Here is a 26,248-nt window from a genome sequence, read left to right as displayed (position 1 = left end):
AAGGTTCAGGCACATCCTATATCAAGCTTTGAACTTGGCCACTTAATATAGCACTTGCTTGGCAGAAATGTTTGATAACGGCTTGCTTGTGTGACCTGTTAGGACTGTTATAGCGCACTCAAGGCCTCAGGAAGTCTCTTTCCTGAAAACTTCTCTTTCAGTTCCTTTGGCTACTGCTGCAAATACACACGTAGGATGTTAGGAAAGCAGGAAGGAAAATGGATGCAGGGATCATCACATTTAACATCAGCATGGAGAGTTAAAAATCGTCTGTGAGCCCTGGGGCCATGTGTCTTCTGGGGTAGTGGTGTTCACAATGCAGTCGCCGCCAGTTAGTTCCAAAGTGAGATCAGGAGCATTCGGTAGGACATGCAGATTTGGGAAAAGCAGCCCTGTCACCGCACTGCTTACTTCAGCTGATTTTTTTTTTCTTTTCGTGTCGGGAAAGGGGAGGGGCGCACAACTTTCTCGAGGAGGGCAACGGTGTGGCCATCACATTCCGGCACAAGCTCCTTTCGGACTGTCACATTGAGCATCATTGTCCCAGGAGCCAATGAATTCATCAACACCCAGTAAAAGCTTCATCTCCTCCATGGGCCTTGTGCCATCTCAGACCGAATCATGGACCCTGTGTGTGCACATCTATTAATAACCTAAGTGACACATAGAGAGATGCTCTCTAAAAGAAAATGATGTTTGGGGGGATAGGGCATTGCAGTGGGAATACACATGCCATAGCAAACTATGTGCTATTCAGGGAGTTAAAGGAAGACAAAGGTTTTTAAAGGCAAAATGAGGACGATGACATAATTGTTTTGAGATAACAATCCTTGGCTACAAGGATCGGCAGGTAACAAGGGTGATGCCAGTCTGAGGTTGGAGGTGCAGTTGCTGGACCGATGTCCTCCCAGAAGTACTTTTGTGTAAGGTTGTAACAGCCTTTGTGCAGTGCTGTGGTTTTTGCAGAGTCCTTTGTGCGAGTCCTTGTTGTCAGGCATGTGTGCACGAGAATTCTCCCTGCAGGCCTTCCCCAGCTCTATCTGCAGGGATTTTCTTTCTTTTAGCACAAGTGACTCCATTTTGATCCTGACAACTTTCACATTCTCATAGCTCTCATCACACTCTATGGTAACACTTTTTAAAAACACCACAGAGTATTTATTTGGTATGTAGCCCATGCTGAGTCATAAAGAAACAGAGTTATGACACAGGCTACCACGTGGGTTAACCTTGAGTGTATCATGCCAAGTGAAATAAGTCACAAAAGGACAAATACTGTACGATCCCACATTATATGAGGCACTTAGAGTCATAAGACTCATAGAGACAGAAGGTAGTTTGGAGGTTACCTGGGGAGTGGGGAATGGGGAGTTATTTGTGTAATGGGTACAGAGTTTGTCTGGCATAGTGGTAGTGGAAAAGGTTTGGAAATAGTGGTGATGGTTGCACAATATTGTGATTATAATTGATGCCACTAAACTGTCTACTTAAAATGGTTAAAATGACAAGTTTTATATGCATTTTACCACAATAAAAAATACAAAAGAAGTACATGCTAGTTGAAAAAAAAATCCAAACAACAGAGGCACATATAAGGCAGAAGGTGACAGAGAAGACTAAGAGAGGCAATACCCACTCCCTTCCAAAATCACTGGAGAATAAATACCCGCAGAGATTTTATAATGGAGGGCACGCAGCTCGGTTGACCATGGGCCAGCCAGAAGGGCCCTGTGGTCTGGGGTCGGAGGATACAGAGGGGTGGGAGGCTGAGGATGTTTCAGTGTAAGTGTCGCCTGCATGGTGCCTGTTGTGTAAGACTGTACCCCTCAGTGGGATCCACCAGGACAGGCCCACACCCACGACACTCCAGGCCTCTTCCCCAACACCAGGGCACTCTGTGGGCACCCAGGGAAGGGCAAGAGAGAGAAAGTTCTGTCTCTGCATTGAATTGGAAGGGGTAGAATTGTCTCGATAGTAAAATTAAATTTTCTTGTCATCAGTGGAAATTACATGATTAAAACAGAGAGTGGATCTGAAATGAATAATGAAGCGAGAAGCTTTTACTATCAGGCTTGGTGGTGACCGTGAAGAATTTGCTGTCTTGACCTGACTGGGATTGGCCCCCTGGCCACGGAGACAGTGTTGGGTATATAGAAGTGTGAAGACCCGCTGGGCCCAGCTAGGGTGAGCATTGCAGGAATCCACATGGAAGGGAAGGGGACCTGTCTCAAATCCAAGGACAAGGGCCCGGGGGAGGCGGCACTCACTGAGACCTGCAGGTTCTCGGGGATAAAAGGCGGCTTGGGCACAAAGCCCTGGAGCTTGTGCATCTCCCTTCCCGGCGTCACCATTACCTGCCCCGGCCCCTGTCCACCACCTGCTCCTGCCACCCTTTCCTGGTAGTAGCTGCCGAGTCCTTTTCCTCTGTGCTGTACATATTTTTAACCCCCTTTTCTGTATTCTTCCTATGCCAAGTGTGAGCCATGAAAAGCTGGTACCTCTTGATCGGGGTAGAGACCTACACCTCCACTGCCCGCTCCCCAGCCGGGCTGGTTTGGCACCGGCAGGCTCTGGCCAAGGGCTCCACCTGCTGTGCAAGGGGGGCATTCCAGAGGAACACACAGGGCTGTTGCTGGCCCATTGCTGTAACACTCACCGGGGCATATGCCTTAACCTATTTGTGCTTCATTTTCTTCCTTTGAGAAACAATGATGACAGGGGGATCTATGCTGTGGGTTGTTGTGAGGCACATGTGAGCAAATGTGTGTAAAGTGCTAAGGAGAGAACCCGGAACCACAGAGTAAGCACTCGATCGGTGTCCCCAGTTCTTGACCTGTCACCATGCCCTCTCCATATTCCATTTACGTAAAGGAAAAAAAAAAAGTATTAGCATGACCTACAGAGACCTGCATCATCTAGCACTTTCCTTCAGCTCTGGCTCACTGAAAGCCCTGGCCCTGCCCTCCAGAAATGCTGAGCTCCCTCCCATGCACAGGCCTTTGCCCACACTGTGCCCTCTGCCTAGAAGGCTCTCTCCTCCTCTCTGACTCCCACTCACAGCTCCGACCTCAGCTCAGCCACTCCTTCCTCTGGGAGAGCCCCCATCTCGCCAGCAAGGCCAGGTCACCCTCTTTTCAGCCTCCAGCTGTTCTTACAGAAGTTGAAATGTGGCGTTAATGCGTGAGATTCTGTTCTGTTTGTCTCCCCTTTGGCTTGTGGCTCCATGAAGGCACATGCTGTTGGTTCTGCCCTGTTTTGTTTCCAGCCCCTAATGCAAGGCCTTTCACACCACTCCTCAAAAATATATGTTGAATGAATGAGGGAGGGAACAAATGATCACCTTCCTTTTCCTCTTTGCCTTGAACCAGCCAAGCAATCCAGAGTAAGAGTCATTTCTTTTCTTACTGCAAGTTGCCAAACGTGATGGAACGCATCCATCCAGGATGGTTGTCTCATGTTTCTTATCCTCTGATGGCTTCAGAATCCCCTAAAGACTCATTTTGCTGGACACGTGGTCTGAAACCCAAGAGATCCAAGCAGCACCCTAATTAGCCAAGCATCCACTACCCACCACCGCTGTTGGTGTCCACCTGACATGGGGGTGCTTCCCATGCCCCCAGCCACCACTGTGCTATAACCAGCTCCTAACGCTCCATTTCCTCTGGGTCCAATCCTGCTGCTGGCACTGATATGAGTTGGGCTCTTGTGGTTTCAGGGACAGAGGCTCCCTCTGATCCTGTGAGGATAAGGAGATGTGGCCTGAGACTGGGCCAACCTGGGACTTACCAGGAACTGAGGCTGTTGCAGCCCCTGACCCCCCACCCCGCGTCTCCCCGCCGGCTGTGCGGTGTTGCGGCCTTGCAGGTCTTGCGCTCTCTGCACGCTTGTTCTGCTCCTCTCTTGCTACCGAGTAGCTTATTCATTCTGTTTTATTTTTTTAAGTGGAATGAAGAGATAAACGGGGTCCCAGCATGGGCTGCTGTCTGTCACATGGGCCAGTTGCGTGGGGTCAGGTGTGGGGTTGGATCCCATGGACAAGAGGTGCCACCTCTGATGCCCTTTCAGCAGGAGCCTGGAGAGCACTTCCCTGCACCAGGGCTGGGACACAGCAGGCGGCACCACCCGGCAGGCCCTTCTTCCCTAGCAAACTGGGTCTGCGTCTTCCACACAGTTCTCTGCAGTTAGAACCACTACGACATACGTTTAAAAAATAGTTGTCTATGGCAAAAAAGAATATTACGATATATAATAAAACCTTCAAAATGACATGTATTTAATTTTTTGAATAGGTAATATGTTCATCACAATAAAGAATCTTTCTCGCACCCTTGCCTCACCTATCTAGTTGCCACACCCACCCCAAACCAGTAACCAGTTTTGTTTTTAATTCTTTATTTTGAAATAAACAAGCAATTGCAAAACTAGTAAAGAGAAGTCCTGATATAACTACTGTTTAAGATTTACAGTATATCCTTCCAGAAGATGTTATGAATATATAAGCACATATAAGTGTATAGTATTCTCCACTTTGTTTTACTCAAATGGCATCGTGTTATACGTACTTGGTCCCTTGCTGTTGTGAACTGAATGCTTATGTCCCCCTCAAATTCTCATGTTGCAGCCCCAGCCCCCAGTGTGATGGTATTTTGAGGTTTGGAGGTGGGGCCTTTAGGAGGTGATTAGGTGATGACGTGGAGCCCTCATAAATGAGATGAGAGGCCTTACCAGGGAGAAGAGACTGTTGAACTCTTTCTTCAGCATCTACCATGTGAGGTGACAGCAAGCAGCTGCCAGTCTGCAAACTAGGAGGAGAGCTCTCACTAGAAGTCAAATTGGTCAGCACCTGGATCTTGAACTTCCCAGCTTTCAGAACTTTGAGAAAAAAATTTTTGTCATTTAAGCCACCCAGTCTATGGTATTTTTATTATAGCATCCCAAACTAAGACATTTGAAAAAAGAAAGGCCTACTGAAGTTATTATACAATTAATCAAACAGTCATTTTAATGCTTCTGTATCACTTTTTCTGGATCAAAGTTTTTCTTTACTGTAAAACATGATTTTTTTTTTTTTCTGCATATGTTGGCTCAGGCATCATTGAAAAAACAAGTAAAACCTCAGGGCAGAGTTTCACAAACATGCCATTTAAAGTGCAGGTTATACCTTTCTTGGAAATTTTCTTTCAGCAGTTTCATGCAAGTTGAAGACACATTGCTGCCAGAGAAAAGTGATACAGCAGGAAGATTCAGTGCCTTTTGGCCCTGCCGGCAAGACCTAGCACATTGGTGTTTACTCAGATCTAGCGATTGTTGCCTGAGAATGTATTGATCAAGCACACACTTTTAAAAAGCGAGTGCGCGGTGCATGGCCAAACCCCCAACCCATCCCCCACGCACGTGACTGTGATCTTTGCTCCTGTGCAAGTCCTCCTAGAGCTGGAGTGTCCTGCACTTTGTTCTCTGCCCGGCACACCTCTCTCTCACTTTCTTCTGAGTCCCGGCATTTCCCATCCCTGTCTCTGTTTGTTTAAACGCCGGGTGTGGGGAGCGCTTTGGGATCAGACTCCTAACCATGTTTTTCCTGACTCCAGTCTTGGTAGCGGTTCTCTGCATTTTGGTTGTGTGGATCTTTAAAAATGCTGACAGAAACATCCAGAGGAAGACGGGGGAGCCTGGAGCCAGGACCGAGTCTCGACCCTGGGTGGATGAAGACTTAAGAGACAGCACTGAGCTCCACCAGGCAGCGGAAGGTAAAGGTTCTGCAGCAAAGCGTGGTGGTTGTGGTGTTGATGGGGGTGGGGCAGTTTCATCATCGACCTCTATTGTGTCAACTAACCAGCGGGTGACAGAGACAGATCATCTCCTCAGGTGATCAGTCTGTCACCTGCTGGCACCAGTTCCCTTTATTTTTGGTGCACAGTGAAAAGCCATTGAGGGGCCCAAGTTCTCTCTGGCTCCGATCCTGTTCTGGCTGTTGGAATCTTCCCGGAGGGTCTCCTCTCAGGCCGGCCGTGGGCGGGGGTGAGTGGGCGGCTTTGGTCAAGAACTCTGAAATCCGCAAAGTGGCATCTACCTAGGGGCTTGCCATTTTTCACTGTGCCAGGCCCTGGGGGAGAGAGACAAGGGTGGCTTCTCTCCTCAACAAGTGGAGTGTCCAATTCAGTTGATAATATGAGATGCAGGAAAGAGAGAAACACATAGGCGAACCCAGTGGACCTGATTCTAAGGGGTTCGCAGCAGGCTTGGGGTGGAGATGGTAGTTAGGAAAGGGACAAACCAGGCCAGGGAGGATTAATGGGATAGTGGGGGGAGGGGAGCTGTCAGGGGGAGGGGCAGGGAGAGTGGGGTTCAGGGAGGCCTCCGGAGGGCCGAGAACAGTGTCCAGGGCAGGCAGGGTAGGGCTGGCCTCGGAAAGAAGGGGCGATGGGGTACCGGTAGGAAGGGGTCTGTGCGGGAGTCTTGGGCAATTCGTGTTTGAGCAGTTTGGTCTGGGATGGGTTTGTGGGCTGGATTCGACTGGAAGCGCCTCTGTGATTCTCAGCTGGGCAGTGATGCCCACCCCCAACAGAGGCCCCTGGAAATGTGAGTGGGTATGTGTGAGTGTGTGAAATCAGGGCTCCCCGTGCCCCCAAAGGGCTGGTTTACCAGCACACGGCTGCCACAAGTCCCATGTAAGGCCAGCATTCCACTCTGCTCAGAGCACTCCAGGAGGCCAGCACAGTTCTCCTTGCCTGTTGGAAGCAACACATTCAGCTTTGTCTTTGGCCCACCCACCCATAATATCTGTGCATGGATAATTTAGAAGCTTGGTTTGCTAAGATCCCTGGAAGACCTCAAGGTCTTACGACAAAGAACAAGTCAGTTCAGATGAGAGAGGAGATTAGGAAAGGGAAAGAGCTTGAGTGAAGACGGAGTCCTGTCCTGAGATCCAGCCTGGTGGGAGCTGCTGGGGGGGGGATGGTCACCATCAGCACTGGATGCTGGACACCGAGACCAGGAGGCTCAGAGAGCAAATTCTGCCAGTTTCACCCCGCTGCTTGGCAGGGAGGCTAAATAGCTTCTTCTCCCCCCAGTCTGGGGTCACGGCTGAGGCCTCTGTATCAAAAGGCAGATCGACCGCAGGAAATGTGCAAGTTTATTAAACATGAGTTCTGTGTGACACGGGAGCCTTCATAAGGAAATGCCCTCTCAAGGATTTCTGAGAATTCTCAGGGAACTTGTGCTCTTGAGGCCCCCTCTGGCTCTGGGGTTCAGGCCCTTAGACTTCTGATTTCTTCCAGGTGTTTTCTTCTTCTGCCTCACACCAGTTTACATGCAGAAATCAGCCAGACGAGTCTGGTTTTTTTCTTTCAGGGATTCTGCCACTTCCCAGCCACTCGGGTAGCATATTAGCACTTGGGGCAGCCCCTTCTTCCTGCTAAAGGTCCTCTGAGTCACTGTTTTACGGTCCTGCCTGTGGGCTCTTCTCCCCAAACCCTAACGGCCTTACTGTGTTCTGCAGGGGAGCTCAGCCTGTCCCGTCCAAAGACTCGTGCCTATGTTCTGAAAAACACTGGGCCGTGGGATCCAGGGACACAGGGAATGATTAGAGCGTTAACATTTTACACTCTCCTCCCTCATCAGCCTTGTGAGGAAAAGTGACAACAGGGAGATTTATTTTCCAGGGACACAAATTATGCTGCTTTGCTCAGAAGGTAGAAGTATGTACAGCCAGTTTTGTTTACATTTTCAAGTTCTCATCCATTGTTTGGAACTCCAAATGTTTCTTGAAAGCATTGATATTTAAACAGGAATTTTAAAATACTGGTTTTGCTATCGTGCTTTGAAAAATGGTAACATGGCAAAAAACTCATCTCTGAGGATCTAAGTTCCCACTTTATCTGGACTTTACCTACTTTTACTGAACTTGAACTTTCACTGCATTGATTGTCAAGCACCTTTTCTCCTTTTTCAAAAGTCTTGTCTGATGATTCTAGCCAGTTGATCTATCCTCAATTCCTTTGGTAATTAATCCCTGTAAACTTCTAATCATTGAAAAAATCCTTAATTGTGAAATGCAATATACTTACTGAAAAAGGATATAAAACATAGAACATTTTTAAGCAAAAACTCATATAATTGTCACCTAGGCCAAGAAATATAAATTTCTTCACTCCTAAACCCCTTTATGTCCCTTCTCAGTCATAATCTTTTTCCTACTCTATAGAAGTAACTACTATTTTGAATTTGATGGAAACTATTTCTTTGCTTTTCTTCATAGTCCTGAAAGAAATGGAGAAACACTCAGTATTCAGAGAAAGAGCTATGAAATTTTGGACATATTAAATATAAGCAACAATTCTGAGAATATTGGAATGATGTATCTGAGGATTTGATGATAAGGTCGTCTGATCCCTTATTTGTAAAGCCTACCAGGAACTTCACAATGTTATTTACTGGAAAATATCCTTCTATAACAAGATAACTGGGTCTGCCCTCGGTGAGGCTTGTAATGCACTACTAGACATAGCTTCCTTTTTATCTGCTTCCATAGCTGTGGGTTCATTTTCTTCCTCCTCAGTTTTACCATTTTTAGCTTCAACTATTGAATCTTCTCTTGCATCTTCATCTTCTCTAAGATCTTGAGCTACAGATAATGAGCTTCCAGAACTCTTTGAATAGGAGAATAGGGAAAACCAGAAGTGGTAAAAGCAGGCAAGTATAATGGTAAATTTTATATAGCTAAATTTAACAGTCTTTTTCTTATGGCTAACATTTTTGTTTGTTAAGAAATCCTTCTCCTCTCTAAGGTCATAAAGATATTCTTCTATATTCTTTTCTAAAAGATTTTTAAAATAATCTTTTATATGGAGAATTGTGGTGAGAACATTCAATATCCTTCTGTTCTCAGTCTCTGATGGAAAGATTTCAAACTTTTGTCATTAACTATTAATATATAGCTGGATGTGGGTATTTTTTTTTTTTTTTTACCATAGTTAGACTTTATCAGATTAGGAAAGTTTTTTTTCCAACTCCAAATTGACTAAGAGATAAATGCCAAATTTTATCAAATGCTTTTTCTGCATTGGAATGATTTTATGGTTTATGTCCCTTAGCTTGTTATTGTGGCAAAAAAGGTTGATTGTTTTTCTAATGTTAAATTAACATTGTATTTCTGGGATAATTCAAACTTGGCCAAGATCTATTGTTTTTTTATATATTGCTGAATTCTGTTACTAATATTTTATTTAGGATTTTTGTAATCTGTGTTTATGAGGAAACTGAAGCTGTAGTTTTTTCTTTCTTTTAAAGTCCTAGTTACGTTTTGGTATCAAGGTTGTGATAGTTTCATAAATGAGTAAGGGAGTGTTCCCTCTTTTCTTGTTGTTGTGAAGAGTTTCGGAAAGTTTAGGAATATTTTCTCTGTGAATGTTTGGTAGAACTCCTTCATGAAACTATCTGGGCCTGGAGTTTCCTTCTCTTTTAGGAAGATCTCTGCCTACTGATTCAACTTATTTAATGGTTAGAGGACCTTTCAGTTTTTATATTTTGAAGTCAGTTTGGGCAGGTTACATTTTCTATTAATAGACATTTGTCTTTTTATATGAATTTTCTAATATATTGGCATAATAATATTCTCATACTATTAGTCAAATGACAGTAACATCTGTAGTGATGCCACCTTTTCCACTTCTGATATTTGTCATTTGCGCTTTCATTTTCTTGATCAATCTTGCCAGGAGCCTTATCAGTTTAATCAGTCTTTACAGAGAACCAACTTTGGTTTTGATATTTCTCTCTCTTAGAGGTTTCTTGTCATTTTCCTTTATATGTCATATTTAATATTTACTTCTTTCTACTATCTTCAGTTTTATTTATTTATTCTTTTCCTGATTTCTTAAAATGGATTTTTAGCTTGTTAATTTTTATGGTTCTTCCCATCTAATGTATGCATTAAGTATTTAAATCTTCCTTTAAACAGAATATTGTAGTGTTATTGCATAGATTTTTCAATATGTAATAATTTCATATTTGAATTTGAAATGTTTCCTAATTTCCATTAAGGTATCTTTTTTTTAGTCATCTTTTTATTACTGATTTATAGCTTAATTACATTGCAGTCAGAGATCACTATATATTAAAACTTTAAAATGTGTTGAGAGTTATTTTCTGGTCCAATGTATGGTTAACTTTTATGAATATTTTGAATCTAATTTAAAAAAAAACATTTTCTGCAGTTGTTGGATAAAGTGTTGTATATATGGCCATTTGGTCATCTTTGTCAACAACCTTATTGAAATCTTCTGTATCCTTACTGATTTTTTTCTTCTGCTTATTCTATCATTACTGAGAAAGATGTGTTAAGATCTTTCATTGTGATTATGGATTTTAATATTTATTCTTGAAAGTCTGTCTTGAGGTCCTGTAATACAAATGCATACATATTTAAAATTATGCTTTCCCAGCAAATTAAATTGTATTATTATGAAATGACCTTTTATAAGGGTCACTTTATGCCTTTTTGCTTTTTGCCTCAAATTTTCTTTCATCTGGTATTTGCTTTTTGCCTCAATTTTTATTTCATCTGGTATTAATATAGTTACATGATTCGTGGAATAAATTTTCCACCATGATGCATGGTGTCAACCTTTCTATATTCTTATGTTTTAGATGTGTCTCTTATAAACAACATATTTGGACTTAAAAAAATCTTTGATGTGTATAAGGAGCATTTATACTCAATGAAATGATTCTTGTTGCTACTAAAAATTCAGTTACTCCAGTTCTTCTGGAAGTAATATTTTTTCCTTTGGTTGCTTTTAAGATTTTATTATTTGATTGTAAAATGTGTGGGTTTTTTGTTTTAATAATGCTTATAGTTTACTGGGCCTCAAAGTAAAAATGTACTGTTTATATAGTTTACTTGTAAGTAAGAAGCCTGAGATAACCTGTAGTTTTGAATCTAATGTGACTCCTAATTTACTTGAATTGTTATTAGATCAATTATGGAACTAAAATTTGATGACTCCTCCTTACAATATTTTCCCCCTCTTACAGCAGTTATGTTTAATGTCATTACAAAATAAATAAAAGTTCTTGTCCAAAAAAGAGAGTATGCTGGGATTCTGGAATCTGCAGATTTGGTATTTTTCATCAGTTCTGGGAAAATCTCAGCCACTATATTTTCAAATACTGCCTCTGCCACATTCTCTTTGAATCAAATGATTAAATGTATATTAGACATTCTCACTCTTACCTGCTAGTAAATCCATCCATTAAATTCTTTTTTTTTTTTTTTTTTTTTTGAGACAGAGTCTCGCTTTCTTACCTAGGCTAGAGTGAGTGCCGTGGCGTCAGCCTAGCTCACAGCAACCTCAAACTCCTGGGCTCAAGCAATCCTCCTGCCTCAGCCTCCCGAGTAGCTGGGACTGCAGGCATGCGCCACCATGCCCGGCTGATTTTTATATTATATATATTAGTTGGCCAATTAATTTCTTTCTATTTTTATGGTAGAGACGGGGTCTCGCTCAGGCTGGTTTTGAACTCCTGACCTTGAGCAATCCGCCCGCCTCGGCCTCCCAGAGTGCTAGGATTACAGGCGTGAGCCACCGCGCCCGGCCCATCCATTAAATTCTTAATTCTATTATTTTTTCAGTTCCAGAAGTTCTATTTTTTCATATTTTCTATGTTAACTTTTATTTTAAATTTTAAATTTATTAATTTATCCTGTACCCTACAGATTTATATAAGTTTGTCTTTTTTTTCTCTAAACATTATAATCATAGTTGTTTTATCTTCTGAGTCTTATAATTCCAATATTTGAAGTCTTTGGTCATCTGACTTTATTTTAAAAAATGGATTCTGCTATTTTTTATTCAAGACAGTTCTTAATGTGCCTGATTACATTTAGTGGGTTGCTGGTAATTGTACTTAAAATGATTTATATATTGGTATTTGCTTCTGATAGGTAACTGGGGTACTTTCAGGCAGGACAACATTTTTCCAAGTTCAAGTTTGAGGCAAGACCCATCAAAATGATATAAGCCCTTGAGGGCTGATTTATTTATCATTCACTCTTTCCCTAAGGATGTCCTCCTGGGGTTCCAGCTTATTAGACTTCCCAAAGCCTGGGCTTTGATTTCTGTCATCCTTGATCTCTGAAGATATAAAAATGGAAATTCAAATATGTAGGGACTGGCAAATACAATCAGGGAAAATGTAGCTTGTGTGCTTATTTACCTGTGTAGATTTGTATTTTCCTTTCAGGTTGGCATGGAAATTTCTTACTACGATTTCAAAATAACTTTTAAAAGTATCTAATTTAGTGATCTGAGTGGTTTTCCACTGATGAGAAATTGTTTCAATAACTTGGTCTACCATTAACAGAAATTTGAATTCCTCATCTTTTTGTAGGTAAAACACTTTCTTTTTCTTGATTTGTAATAAGTATAACATATTTGGAGTTTGAAGGATAGTCAAGATCAGTGATCAGGATTCTATAAATCTATTCTTTTTAATTTTTATTGTTTTTATGCAATTTTTGTGTTGGTCTTTTGGGTTTTTTTGGGGGGGGAGTTGGGTTTTTTATTATTTATTTATTTATTTATTTATTTATTTTGGCTCATAACCCTACTGACATTTTGAGAACTTTATCTCCTCTCCAGTGGTCATCTTTTGACCAAGAGAGCTCACTTAGTTTGCTACCTTTCGTATTCTTCTTTGCAGATGCTGATGAGTGGCAAGAATCAGAGGAGAATGTTGAACACATTCCATTCTCCCACACCCGCTATCCTGAGAAGGAAATGACTAAGAGATCCCAGGAATTTTATGAACTTCTCAATAAGAGACGGTCAGTCCGGTTCATCAGTAACGAGCAGATCCCAATGGAAGTCATTGATAATGTCATCAAGGCAGCAGGTTTGTGATTGCACTTTGGGTCTTTGAGAGCGTCAGCTGCCCTGCTGGTGTGACTCCAACACTGGAGCAACGTTGAAGTTCAAACAGTGAATAAAGCCTAGAGTGACATGTTTATCTATAAAGTCTTACCCAAGTGTTGAATGACTGCCAGACACATAATGATTTCTACTTTCTATGTTTTGACTATTATAAACATCTTGGAAGCAGATGTGATGATAGTTCAAAACTTCTGAAATTATTCAGTTTTATGAGCTTTTACTAAAAACTAAGATTTCTAAACACATCATTATATATCCAAAGAGAAACATATCTTTCTTTCCCCTCCCCTTAAAACACACCACAAACACACACTCACACTTACACATTTGTCTTTTTGGAAGAAAATTTCTTATATTGCACACCATGGTGCTCTATAGTATTCTAATGCACTAGCAAAATTTACTTGTATGAGTTTGCAAAGTAAACTAAAGCAATAAAAACATGTTGCCAATATAAATAATATCTCCACAGAGAGGAAAAAAGTAAATAACTACAGAAAAAGGGGAGGGGATATAAAAGAAATCCCCCTACTTGAGAGTCTCTTCTCAATGTGAATCATATTTAAGTTTATTTGCAGAAATTATTGCATTCTCATTGTGAATCTATTGTCCAACTTAAAAGAAAGCAGGGATAAAATATGTCATTTCCATTAAGGATATAAATGCACTAAATTGTTGAGTCCTTTATCTAACAGCAGTTACTAAATTTCCTGTTTATCTATGTATTATTTATTTATTATTTATGTATGTGTGTACGTACTATTATTTATGTATGTGTGTATAAGATGTTAAGATAAATTTGGCACAATTTGAAACATTAGGGAGAAATTTATTTCTTGTATTTAGAGACACAAATATTTAGTAGGCAAACAAAATAGGCACAAAATTAACCAGAATTACTCTGTGCAGAAATCTGGGCCTCATGCTTAGCTTTCGACTTATATTTTCTGGGCCAATCAAGACTTCTAGTGTTGGCAGTGCTGTGTGGCCAATGAGAACCCCGTTGAGAGCCTGCAGGCCTTACTGCCTCCAGAGGTAGAATTTATTACATTAAAAAGGAATAAGGAAGGAAGGAATAGGCGTTTCTGATATAGCCCACCCGTGGTCACTGTGGCCTGCCCTTGGGCACAGTAGGCCCTCTCTAGGACCAAGGGGTGACACCCAGGTCAGAAGCTGGCCCAAGCCCTTTGGAATCTCAAGGGAATTTAAGCTCCTCGGACAAAGATGACGTAGCATGGAGCTTTGTCCTGGGACACTGGGACTGATTGAGGTGTGGGCTGAGGACTCCTGACGCCTCCAGGAGTAGAAGGCACATAGCTGTGCATATTGAGTGCCCAAGGCCAGGGGCCCCCCGGCTTTTGTGTGTCCCCAGTGAGACCACAAACCTCACAGTGTCATGCTCAGAGTTTTGATATAGTCACAAAACATTTATAGTTTAGTTGCCTTTTAAAACCATTTTACCATGTACATTTTGCCTTTTCCAATAAGCTTCCTGAGGTTATCCTTTTGCAGGAACATCAAAATGAATGACAGTCTGGAGAATTCTGGCTGTCAGAGTTTGCACTCTGGGTTTTTCTCCTTAGTGGTCGTGGTGCAGTTAGTTAGGGACGTTTTCTCCCACATAACTAGAGAAGCAGGGATAGGTTCCCACGATCCCAGAACTACTGGTCTTGACGTTGACAAGTTGTCCGGGAGACACCCAGAGGATACTGAATAAAACAGAGTCTGCAGTGCCCGCCAGAGCCCACAGCCAAGCACTTCATTTTGAGCAAGCATTAATTGTATTTGTTATTAACTAACAGTCTCACACTTCCCTGCAGCTTTAATTTCTCATTTTGACTTGATGGGTGACAGGAACAGCCCCAAGTGGGGCCCACACAGAGCCTTGGACCTTCGTGGTTGTGAAGGACCCAGACATGAAACATGAGATTCGCAAGATCATAGAGGAGGAAGAAGAAATAAACTATATGAAGAGAATGGGGCACCGATGGGTTACAGACCTGAAGAAACTGAGGTACAAAAGTTGGTGAAATTAGGGGTGTCTGGCTTGGCCTCTTAATATGAAGGAACTGTCACTATTCCTTTTTTAGTTCTTTGGCACCAGAGGACAATTTTCTCCTAAGACCTCTAAGCCTCATCAAGATTGATGTCTTATGGAGTTGTAACTTATCTCTGTGCTCTGGAGCAAGTGTGGGGGTAGTAATAGTGAGTATATAAATCTTACTGCATATTCATGGGATAAACCTGGATAGGTAAAAATTGAGTCACTATACTTGGAGAGATGCTATTATTCTAGGTGTGCACAGTACTTACAAAATACTATTGTCCCTCCCACACTTTCCTCAGCAGTGGCAGAATTAATTGCTCTCATCTATGTGCTGGGTCTCCTGATTGACTGGGTTCAGAGTGGAATCACAGGGGTGTAGCCATTGTTTTCTTGTGCTGAGTCAGTTCCTGGGTGGGGTTCACAAGACCAGTTGAGTATGTTCCTAGGTATCGGTCACTGGTCAGCTACTGAATACCAGGCCTGGAAGATATCTCAAAAACTACCCTTAGATTTAGAAAAGTTGATGTTATTTGTGGAGAAAGTTAAAAATCTTTATGACCATCAGCAATGTGACTCCTGAGTAGCAATCATAGGAAAGCAAGCGAGGGGACAGTGGCTGGTTATTATCATTATTTTTAGCTATGCCTGTGCCTCTGCAGAGTTTAGGTTCAGTGGCTCGCCCAACATGGCCAAGCTTGTCTGGCTCAAGTGCATCTTCTAAACCATGAATGTTTCTTCTTCTTCATCAGGAGAAAAGAATCAGTAGCAGTCAAGCGTGACTAAGCTGGCTGAAGTATGGTAAAGTAGCTTTGAAAGTGTAACCTGTAGATGTTGCTAGTTTAAGAGGAACCATGGAAAAATACACAGTGAGCTTATTGCACTTCAACAACAGCGAAGCCGTAACTAGGCCAGAAATGAAGTGAATGGTGACCATCTCTTGCTAATTAATGAAATGCTATATCCTAAGGAAAATTCCAATATATGGAATTGTATGACTATCTCTCTTTTGAGTATCTATGCTAGAATGAAACTTCTGCCAAAATGTATGGGACAGGGTAATGGAATCAAGAAAGAGATATTTTAAGCTGGAAAATGAAAATTTCAACTCCATATTTATATGACACAGGAATGGCCTCCAGCTCCCACTAAAGTTCCCCTCCTTTTCTCCATAACTGGGCACACTGCACTGCCATCTGCCCACCTGCGATTTCTGTTTAACCTCCTGTGCTCCAGCTCTTCTCTTGGCTCTGCCTGGGGCGCCTTCCCCAATCCCCTTTTTCTGCCCTGGCCTTCAGTGCCTTGAGGCCATTTCTGGGAATTTTCTTCCAATCTTCATAGTCAGGATTAACATTTCAGTTTTGAGGGGCTCCCCGTGCACTTGGTTTATACTTCTTTGACAGCACGTGCCAGGTGTCATTTTACTGAATATTGTCTTAGTGCACTCCGAGTCACAGGATCCACCCTTGTATCTTTCAGCATTTCATATCCCTTGCTGTACCAGGCACTTATTAATACATGTTTATTGAATGGAATGATCTTGGATGGTCTGGGGGTGAGGGGAAACTTCCCCTTTCCCCCCAAATTCACCAAAAGGTCAACTCACAATTAAGGCAGATTAATAAGAGAAAGAAGTTTATTTACTGCACTCATGCAGAGAATCACAGAGTGATTACTCAGTATCCCAGTGGGGTCCAGAAATTTTTATGCCCTCCTTTTAGAGGAGAGGGGAGATGAGGCACATAGGTAATTCTGTTTAGAGGCAATGAATGGCTGCTAGGGAGGATGAATGGATGGGAAAACAGATTGGCTTGTAAATTAACCTGAGAGACAGTTGTTATGTTTAAATGGTTCGGGCCAGGTCTGGTTGCGTTTTTGATCTTCTTTCCTACAATGTATTGAAATGACAGGAAAGGGGAAGGGAAGTCAACAGTGTTTTGGATGGGTCTGTCTGGTTCTGCAGATAGAGGGAAAGCCCCTTCCAAAGGCCTGTTGATCTCTGAGGGCCTCTCATTCAAAATATACTTTATACCAAGGAGTTGTATTTTGGGGTGAAATTTCCTAAGCTCCTTAAACAGAAAAAGATGAACAAGACACAAACAAAAATTCTGCACTTTTTCAATTTAGTAAAAAAGACAAGGAAACGTGTTTTTATTTTCATCATAAATAAGCTAAGATAGTAAAAATAGAACCCAAAATAAGAACAAATAACCTCCTGGATCTCTTTTCTGTCCGCAGAACCAACTGGATTAAAGAATACTTGGACACCGCCCCTGTTTTGATTCTCATTTTCAAACAAGTACATGGTTTTGCTGCAAATGGCAAGAAAAAGGTCCATTACTACAATGAGATCAGTGTTTCCATCGCTTGTGGCATCCTGTTGGCCGCCCTGCAGGTACGGTGCCCCTCCGGCGAGGCCCCAAAAAGGAGAAGTGATATTTGAGAGTTAAAGGGCGACCTTGTTAGAACATTTCAGCTAAGTTTTAAATTCAGGAACATTTGGAAATTGTTTTATCTAAAAGCTGAATTCCTACGTAAGGTAACTCCAATGTGAGAACTGACTCTGGAAACCCACACCGCTGAGCACAGTGGTTCAACAAGCTGAAATTCTTCCTGAAAGTGCACTTGTAACATCATTTCAGGGTTAGAAACATTGCGGTTGAGGTTGACTTCATCTGTTACAACAAGTTCTAAGGGTTTTGGCAGACCGCGCATGAGAAATTGCCAAGCCTGAAAGTCATGGAGACTAACTCCCTCTATGTGTTTGCTGTTGCTATCTGAGCTGAAGGAATGATTAAAAAGCCACAAGGAGAACTCTTTCCTGGAGCTCCTAGACTGAGAAATTTGCATGGTATTGCATTAGGAGGATGACAGTGAGCTTAAAAAAATTTCCATCTACAAGTCAGCTAGGGTGCTAACATGACACAGAGCGGGATTGAAGTATATACCTTTCAAACTACTCAATGCATTCACTCAACAAGTATTTTTCGAGCAGCTCCTACGTGGCAGTTACTGAGAGGCACTGGGGGTAGTTGGTCTCATGAACCGTACATTCTGGTGGGGGCTGGGGGCTGGCTAGGGGGTCAGACAGACAGTAAACACATAGAATAAATACAGCGAACGAGATTATAAGAGGGAGGGATCATACTTTCAAGGGAAAATTGATTAACAAATAAATGAGCTTATTCACTATCTCAAAGAAAAATATGTGTGCCGAATAACACCTTGCAAAAAATATAGTCATCGTTACGCAACAGAAATGTTTTCAGATTGTATGAAAAATTGTCCTGAAAGAGCTGGCGTTTGATTTCCTTACTGAGTCTGCAATCGGATAAAGGAATCACTGTGTAGCATGAGACCTCAGGACACCCCGTCTATTCTAGGGTCACTGAAGAAGCAGTTTAAGCCCTGAGTGAACTCAGTGCACCACATGTTCTCTGCCCCGTGAAGCTGGCAGGCTCAGTCCGTTTCTCTTTACCGTTGAGTTTGCTGCCCTCTAGCGTTCCACAAGGCTGTGCCCACAATTCTGTGGGCAGCTCATGATTTGTGAGGGAGGAGAGAAAAATCTTCATGGAGCCCTCATCTGGAGCTTGGTCACTGGTGAGGCACATATAACAGGTAGAGGCGACTTCCAGAACTTCTTCTCAGGCTTAGTGGTGGTGATTTCATTGGAAAACCTGAAGAGGGGCAGCTGGGGAAGTGTCTGGAAGCCATGCACTGTTTTTACTGAGATGTTCACTGTTTGGAGGCTTGAAGAGAGGTGGATGGGGCACCCCCTGGCCACTGAGTCCCCCATCATGGGGCACTGGCATTTTCACTGGGCATCAGGCTCTGCTTCCACGTCGATTCTGTAGTTGTAGAAACTCCTGGTGGTTGTAGTTGTTTAAAATAAAATAGGCAAGACCTTATTAATACATTAATTACCAAGATCTAGCAGCAGGAAGATCTAGAAAGATCTAGCAATATCTAATGACCAAGATCTAAGTCTATTATTTTAAGTGGTGATGAATGTAATGATATTTTTAAGATACCTATAACAACTGTGAACTGCTATGAAAATATCTGTGAATTTTATTGGTGACAAAGTCAGAGATATTGCTAATACTACTGTGGTTTGTCGCCTTCCTTCATAATGGAAAACACTGCTAAATTTCAGTTAGATGTTTATGGATATAAAGATGCATTTTTTCCCCACCCAAGTTCACAAACCTGCTGAATTCAATCCTTGGTCCTTTGGGGGTCTGAGGATTTCAGGTAAAAAAAACCTCCTGACCTGTAATAAGACCAAAGCACTCAAATCAAGAGAGATTGAAAGATAAAATACTAATAGAAATCAGGTTAATATTACTAGGAGAAATTGCTTAATATATTTTGTATATTCAGGAATGTCTATTGCCAAAGATATATAAAATTCAGTATGGGGTAAAAGCTATGTCTAAACAAAGGACCAAAATATAAAATGACATCAAATTAAGATGTAAATATTTTCTCAATGGAAAGTTCAAGATTTATCCATTCCGAATTTAAATACCATGTGAAGATACAATAAAGGAAGAGAAATGCCATAATAAAGGAGAGACAATTTAAGCTGATGATAGAAAGAGGAAATCAATAGACTTTTCCATGCATGTGTTCTTGAGAACAGACACTTAGCATTATAAAATCTTTAGGAATCAAGGCATAGAATGATGCAGTATGAGAGACCTTCAGCAAGAGACCATATTAAGTCACTCAGTTTCATATAGATATAGATATAGATATAGATATAGATATAGATATAGATATAGATATAGATATAGATATAGATATAGATATAGATATAGATATAGATATATAGTCATGTGCTACATAATGACATTTCAGTCAATGATAGACTGCATATATGATGGTGGTCCCATAAGATTATAATGGACCTGAAAAATTCCTATTACTTGCTGACTTTGTAGCCATCCTAATGTTGTAGTACAAGGCATTACTCACGTGTGTGTGTTGGTAATGGTGTAAACAAACCTAGTGTGCTGCCAGTTCGTGTAAAAGTATAGCACATTCAATTATGTACAGTATATAATACTTGATAATCATTATAAACTACTATGTTACTGGTTTATGTATTTACTATACTTTTTATCATTATTTAGCAAGTACTCTTTCTACTTTTTAGAAGACAGTTAACTATAAAGCAGCCTCAGGCAGGAGGCAGGTCCTTTGGGAGCTATCCAGAAGAAGGCATTGTTATCACGCGGGAGATGATAGCTCTGTTTGCGTTTTTGCTTCTGAAGACCTTCCAGTGGGACGAGATGTGGAGGTGGAAGACAGTGATATTTATGGTCCTCACCCTATGTAGGCCTAGACTAATGTGCATATTTGTGTCTTTGTTTTTAGCAAAAAAAAAAGTGTAAGAGGCAAAAGATTAAATAAATGTAAAAATAAAAAAGCTTATAGAATGAGGATTTAAAGAAAAAATATTTTCGCACAACTGTACAATGTGTTTGTGTTTCAAGCTAAGTGTTATTACAGAAGAGTCAAAAAGTTAAAAAAAATTAAAAGTTTCTAAAGTAAAAAGTTACAGTAAGCTAAGGTTAATTTATCATGTTAATAAAGTATAATAATAATAGAATAATAATGGGATAAAGAATGAATAATAAAGAAAATTTTTTAAATAAATTGAGTGTAGCCTAAGTGTACAGTGTTTATAGTGTACAGGAATGTCCTAGGCCTTCACATTCACTCACCACTCACTCACTGATTCACCCAGAGCAACGTCTAGGCCTGCAAGCTCCACTCATGATAAGTGCCCTATACAGTTAGGCCATTTTAATCTTTTATGCAGTATTTTTACTGTACCCTTTCTATATTTAGCTACACAAATACTTATCATTGCATTTGTAATTGCCTACAGTATTCAGTACAATGACATGTGTATAGGTGTGTAGCCCAGGAGCAACAGGCTAAACCACATAGGTGTGTAGTAGGCTGTACCCTCTGGGTTTGTACACTCTATTGTGTTCACACAATGAAGAAATCACCTAATGATGTATTTCGTAGAACCTATTCCCATTGTTAACTGACACATGACTGTATACACACACACACACACACACACACATATATAGGTTCAAATGCCAATATTACAGATATTGATTATAACCCATAGATTCTAGGCAGATAACCAGAATTCAGGAAAGAATATTTAGTAAGAAAATTATAATAGAATTTGGGCTGGAACCCTGCTTTGGGGGGCTGCTCTTATCATCTTGGTCTCGTACCAGGATACAGGTTGACCCCTTCGCTAAAAGGAACTGCCTGTTGTTTTTGCCATTGCTTTGGTATAGCTGGATTCCCCCAATTTCTTGCCATAAAATAACCATTCCTATTTCTTTAGCATCAATGAAAAATAAGACTAGCATTTTTCTGCTTCCAGAAGATTCCCACTGCTTGGTTAAAAGAAGTCAGTGAGTGGGGAGGTTGGGGCACAGGTGAGGTTCACGGTACCCATCACCTGGGCCGGCAGCCTCTGTGCTGCCCAACCTTGGGGAAATGATGAGCTGATCAGGTGTGCTAAGGATGACGGTCCCCAGGCTGGAGGCAGAGCTGGGATGTTGCCAGCTGGCTCCACAACGTGTCCCTTCCTCTCCTGTTTTAGAATGCGGGACTGGTGACTGTCACTACCACGCCTCTCAACTGTGGCCCTCGTCTGAGAGTGCTCCTGGGCCGCCCTGCACATGAAAAACTGCTGATGCTGCTCCCCGTGGGGTACCCCAGCAAAGACGCCACGGTGCCCGACCTCAAACGGAAACCTCTGGACCAGATCATGGTGACAGTGTAGGCAGGAGCCTTCAGGGAGCTGTGTGAGGACGGTGCCCAGGCTCCTCCCGGCGGCTGTGCCCCCCCTACTCCACTTCACGGGGTGTCCAATCGGATAAGTCCTGTTTCTTTCTTACCCACTTTGGAAATGCATTAACGCTTCACAAAGAACATGCCCCGGTCTTAAAAATCATTCTAGAAAATCACTGCTGACTTTTTTCTTTTATTTTTTAAAAACTCATATCGAGGAAGGAGTCATCAGAAAATGTAATGTAGCCCCAAGAGTTCAGCTATGTGAGGACTCTTGAATTTCAATTCGGACTAACCAAATGGCCTCCTGCCCCCTGATTTCTGGCAGCTTCTAGAGAAAGGGTGTGCTTTTGAGATATAATTTGTAACTGAACTTCAGGGATATTTTGCCAGTTTCAAATAAGTAACCATCAAAGTAACTAAAACGTCACCCTCACAGCCCAGGACAGGGCATGCTCGGGTGGCAGGGGTCCGGCTGGCGTCATCTGAGCGTGTGAGCGCGCGGTTGCACTGTCCAGTGCTGTGTTGGAGCTGGAGGGTAGTTCCTGGAAGCTGTTAAATATTTGAGAATTTTGCAAGCCAGTTAGTTTAAGTATTAAACATTTATAGCCTGAAATTGCACGTGGTGGGTGAGCTTACACCACAGCAGCCGGAAAACATTACAACTAGGGCTCGCTTCCTTTTTCTTAACCACTTTGGTACGAGCGTCGACTACAGTCGACAGCCACAGACGAACGCGCACAGCGACTTTAGCCGACAGCTGGGATATGACTTTCCTAATTTTTCATTTTGTGAACATTTAAAAATAACGTAATGAAAACATATATGTATATGTTACCGATTCTGATTTACATTACAAGTAAAGCTGCCTGTAAAGTAAAACAAGCTTTCAGTGCTTTAAAGCTTTCCCCATCACACAAGAGCAAACGGACTCATCGTCAACGCACAGCACACGCTACCGTGCGGACTGTGAGTGCCGGCGGCTGTGGGCAAGGGTTCGCGGCCGGTGAGCGCGGTCCCCAAGTGGTTAAAGACAACTGTTTTCCAAACAGCTGACTGTATTTCCCTTCTTTTCTCCTTTACCCACGAAACACGCTTTTGGCTTTTCTCTGCGTGATAGTACAGCTGTCTGGGACTGACGGGTCACAGGTGCCATCGTAACTCTGCCTCCCGGAGGCCTTGTACCCACGGGCACACTGACAGCTCGGGGAGCTTCCGTCAAGCAACTCTGCTCTCCCCTTCATCCCCTTCCACTCTTTTCCCTTCTTTTTTTTTTTTTTTTTCCTCAGATCCCTTGAGAAAAATCTCTCTTGCGTCTTTTCATTCCATCTGTGAGTCACACAATGCAAGAAAAGCCTTTGGTGTCGTTGACAAGAGCAAGAGCTGGTGACAACCGTGTTTCAGAGGAAGAGAAGGCCTTTCTTTGCCTTGAAGTTGATTAGACATTACAAGAACCGGTGCCTTCAGCCTCTGAGGTCCGCTGAAACACCCAGAAGTCTCTTTTGGAGTCTCCAAAATGTTCCATCTATGTCTTTAGTTTTCTCTAAACATTCTTTTCTTCAAATCTACATACTTTAATAAATACAGACTTTCTTACTTATATTTTATTTTTATTCTTTTTTTTTTTAATTAGTATGGGAAAGGTATTAGTCCCCAACTTTTCATTGTAAACGGGTGTCGTTTTAGCTGCACTGTGGCTTTGTCATTTACGTGGGCTGCAGTGGGACCCTGACCGCTACACATCATTTGGTTTCACAGGACAAAGATGCCCTGAGTTCCACGCATCAGAATAACAAACACACTTCGGCATTGCAGTGGAAGGAAACTGAAGCTACATTTATAAACTTCTCTATTTCTTAAGTCTAAAAACTGAGCCCAGGGAATTCTTTGCTAGCATTTCACTCCGCCCTACTGGGGAGGGTCGGGGTGGAGAAGAAATCTTTGCCTCCTCTTTAGAAGCCCCAGGGAGAGGAGTTGGGCCTGGGGGCAGAGAGGGGGTCAGGCCATTGTAAAGGCCTGGGTACCGCCACCAGCTGCAGAGCCACTCGAGAGGAAAGAGAGAGTCAAGGCTGCCATGTGAGTTAGTGGCCCTCAGTCAATACATTGCAAAGATCTGGCCACCTTTGGATCACTGCACTTAGAAACACAGCCCTGACTGTTCACAGGTGCTGAGCAAAAGCATCCAGGCATTGGTATGGGGAGGGCACAGCAGGCTTTCTCGTTGGGGGATGCAATCGATAATAATTCTGAATTGAGATAACAGGCCACAGACAGACCTGAATTGAGCTTGCTGTCCTGGTACTCGCTGGCTGGGTGGCTGCGGACAGTTTTATCTTTCTAAGCCTCATTTTCTTCACCTGCAAAATGAGCATAGGTGTATAGCATCACTATATGCTACGCACATTTGGCCCTCCCTCCCAAAAAGACATCCTTTAAGAGTCTTGCCCTTAATGCACTAAATAGCTTTAAAATGTAAATGAAATGAATCTGTTGTCTCTCTTGCACCTGAGCTGTGTTCCAGATGCATCGGATTGTGTCCTGGGAGCCTCTCCCTGGGCCCTCTACAGAAGTTCTTTAGTCAGAATAACAATTTTAAAAGCTCATTGAAGCCGGCATGGTGGCTCACACCTGTAATTCTAGCACTCTGGGAGGCTCAGGTGGGAGGATCAATTGAGGCCAGGAGTTTGAGACCAGCCTGAGCAATACAGCAAGACCTGGTCTCTACAAAGAGTAGAAAAATTAGCCAGGCGTGGTGTCGCAAGCCTGTAGTCCCAGCTATTCTGGAGGCTGAGGCAGGAAGATCGCTTGAGCCCAGGAGTTTGAGGTTGCAGGGAGCTATGATGATGCTATTGCACTCTAGCCCAGGCAAGAGAGCGAGACCCTGTCTACAAAACAAAACTGATTGAAAGACATATATGAGGCCGTAAAGTAAAATCCAATGACGACAGATCAGTGTTAGAAAAGGGGGCAAATCTGACTGTGGTCTCTAGACTCTGCCCTCCCACACCAGGTCCATGGACTCTCACTGAAGTTCCTGGAGAGAGGGGGCTGGGACCAAACAAAATAGCTGCTCCCGGAGGATCTCTCCAGATCTCTCTAAAGCCCAGCCATTTCATCCAGTCTAAGGTACGGGATTGCCTTCAAGGAGACGTCAGACAGTTTTGCCTATCCAATCACAACTGATCAGCAGCTCATATCTTTGCTGCTTTCTTTTGAGAATGCAGCCCAGGAAGGTCACAAAACTCCAAACCCTCTTTCCGTCTTTCTCTCTCTCCATGTGCATCTACCAAGGCACCACAGCTGCTTGCAAAGTGCACGCCGTCCCCATCCGTTAATCGTCTCAAAGTTCTGCCACAGACATCCCACTGGCCCTCTTGTATCCCGAGCTCCTTTCTACTTCCTGTGTCCTTTTTTTTTCCTCTCTCGCCTTCCCCGTTATGAACCCAGCTGGGCTTTCTAGCGTCCGGCCTCCTCCGTACATATTCTGACCTGGTGACGAAGGCCTCAGCCCAGCAGGTGCGGGAGACCGTTCCATGCACCGGTCAGGGAGAGAAGAGGCGCGGAAGCCTCAGCTGTCAGTCAGTCACCTCCACCAGGTGCGGCCGCGAGACTGGGGGCGGGGCGGGGTGGGGGGAGGAGAGCCCAGCACATGCGCTTTGGCGGCACCCAGCCTGGTTTTCATTCCTGATCTGCCAGGCACCTACAGGGAAAATCCTTCCATCCATGGTGACCTTGAGCTAGTGACTTAACTAAGGCTCTTATCTGATGTGTAAAATAGGGCTAATCATACTTGCTGTCTTACTCGGGCTGCTGTAGCAAATTTCCATAGGCTGAGTGGCTTGTGTGGATCCAAGTAAATGGCCGAGGCAAAATCTCAATCGATGGAGGTTTATTAAGCCGAAGTCGAGGACATGTCCAGGAAAAACATGAACCGCAGACAAGCTATGGCTGTTTTTCCGAAGGGGAAGTTGGAAATGTCAGCATTTCAAAGGCAACAGAGAAGGAGAAAAGGTGTGTGTCGGGGAGGGACTGATCCAGCAAAGTGGTGACATTCCTGTGAGTCCCCAGAAATCTACATTTTACATAAAATAAGGGGAATTAGAAGAGAAAGGGGAGTGAAGGAAGCATCGGTTTTGCAGATGTCCCTGGGTAGGTGGAAGAGTGTCTGATTCTGTCTTGTCTCAGGTTGTTACCTGTAAAGTAAATGTGTATTTCATCATTAGTGTAGCATTGAGTAGGCTTTAGCTGTAGGTGCTAGACATAGTTATAATTTGTATGTCCTTGTTTATGGGAGGTGGGCAAGGAGCTTTCTTCATGCGTGATCTGTGGGGCCCATTCTTCACAGGTGCCTGAGGCCTTTACCTTCTCTTTTGCATGAAGAGTTGGGGGGAGGGCGGGGCTTGGCCCTGAGACTTTGGTTTCTTTTTACACTTATAAA

At 42.7% G+C, this 26,248-nt stretch overlaps 1 protein-coding gene across 1 annotated transcript; it reads left to right on the top strand.

The window, feature by feature from the left end:
- Nucleotides 1-5,444: 5,444 nt before the first annotated feature.
- Nucleotides 5,445-23,410, top strand: IYD (iodotyrosine deiodinase). Its single transcript, XM_012740943.3, has 5 exons — nucleotides 5,445-5,747; nucleotides 12,703-12,894; nucleotides 14,787-14,946; nucleotides 17,215-17,371; nucleotides 21,620-23,410. The coding sequence occupies exons 1-5, from the start codon at nucleotides 5,570-5,572 to the stop codon at nucleotides 21,800-21,802; spliced, it is 870 nt and encodes a 289-aa protein (XP_012596397.2). The 5' UTR covers nucleotides 5,445-5,569; the 3' UTR covers nucleotides 21,803-23,410.
- Nucleotides 23,411-26,248: the final 2,838 nt, after the last annotated feature.

Source organism: Microcebus murinus, chromosome 5 (assembly GCF_040939455.1).
Source record: "Microcebus murinus isolate Inina chromosome 5, M.murinus_Inina_mat1.0, whole genome shotgun sequence".
NCBI lineage: Eukaryota > Metazoa > Chordata > Mammalia > Primates > Cheirogaleidae > Microcebus > Microcebus murinus.
This window is presented reverse-complemented; position numbering and strand designations above follow the sequence as displayed.

Excerpts from the sequence above, each read along its gene's own strand:
- IYD (XM_012740943.3), top strand. The coding sequence starts at position 5,570 with ATGTTTTTCCTGACTCCAGTCTTGGTAGCGGTTCTCTGCATTTTGGTT. Across the intron at positions 12,895-14,786 it reads TAATGTCATCAAGGCAGCAG|GAACAGCCCCAAGTGGGGCC; the intron begins GTTTGTGATTGC and ends GATGGGTGACAG. Across the intron at positions 14,947-17,214 it reads ACAGACCTGAAGAAACTGAG|AACCAACTGGATTAAAGAAT; the intron begins GTACAAAAGTTG and ends TTCTGTCCGCAG.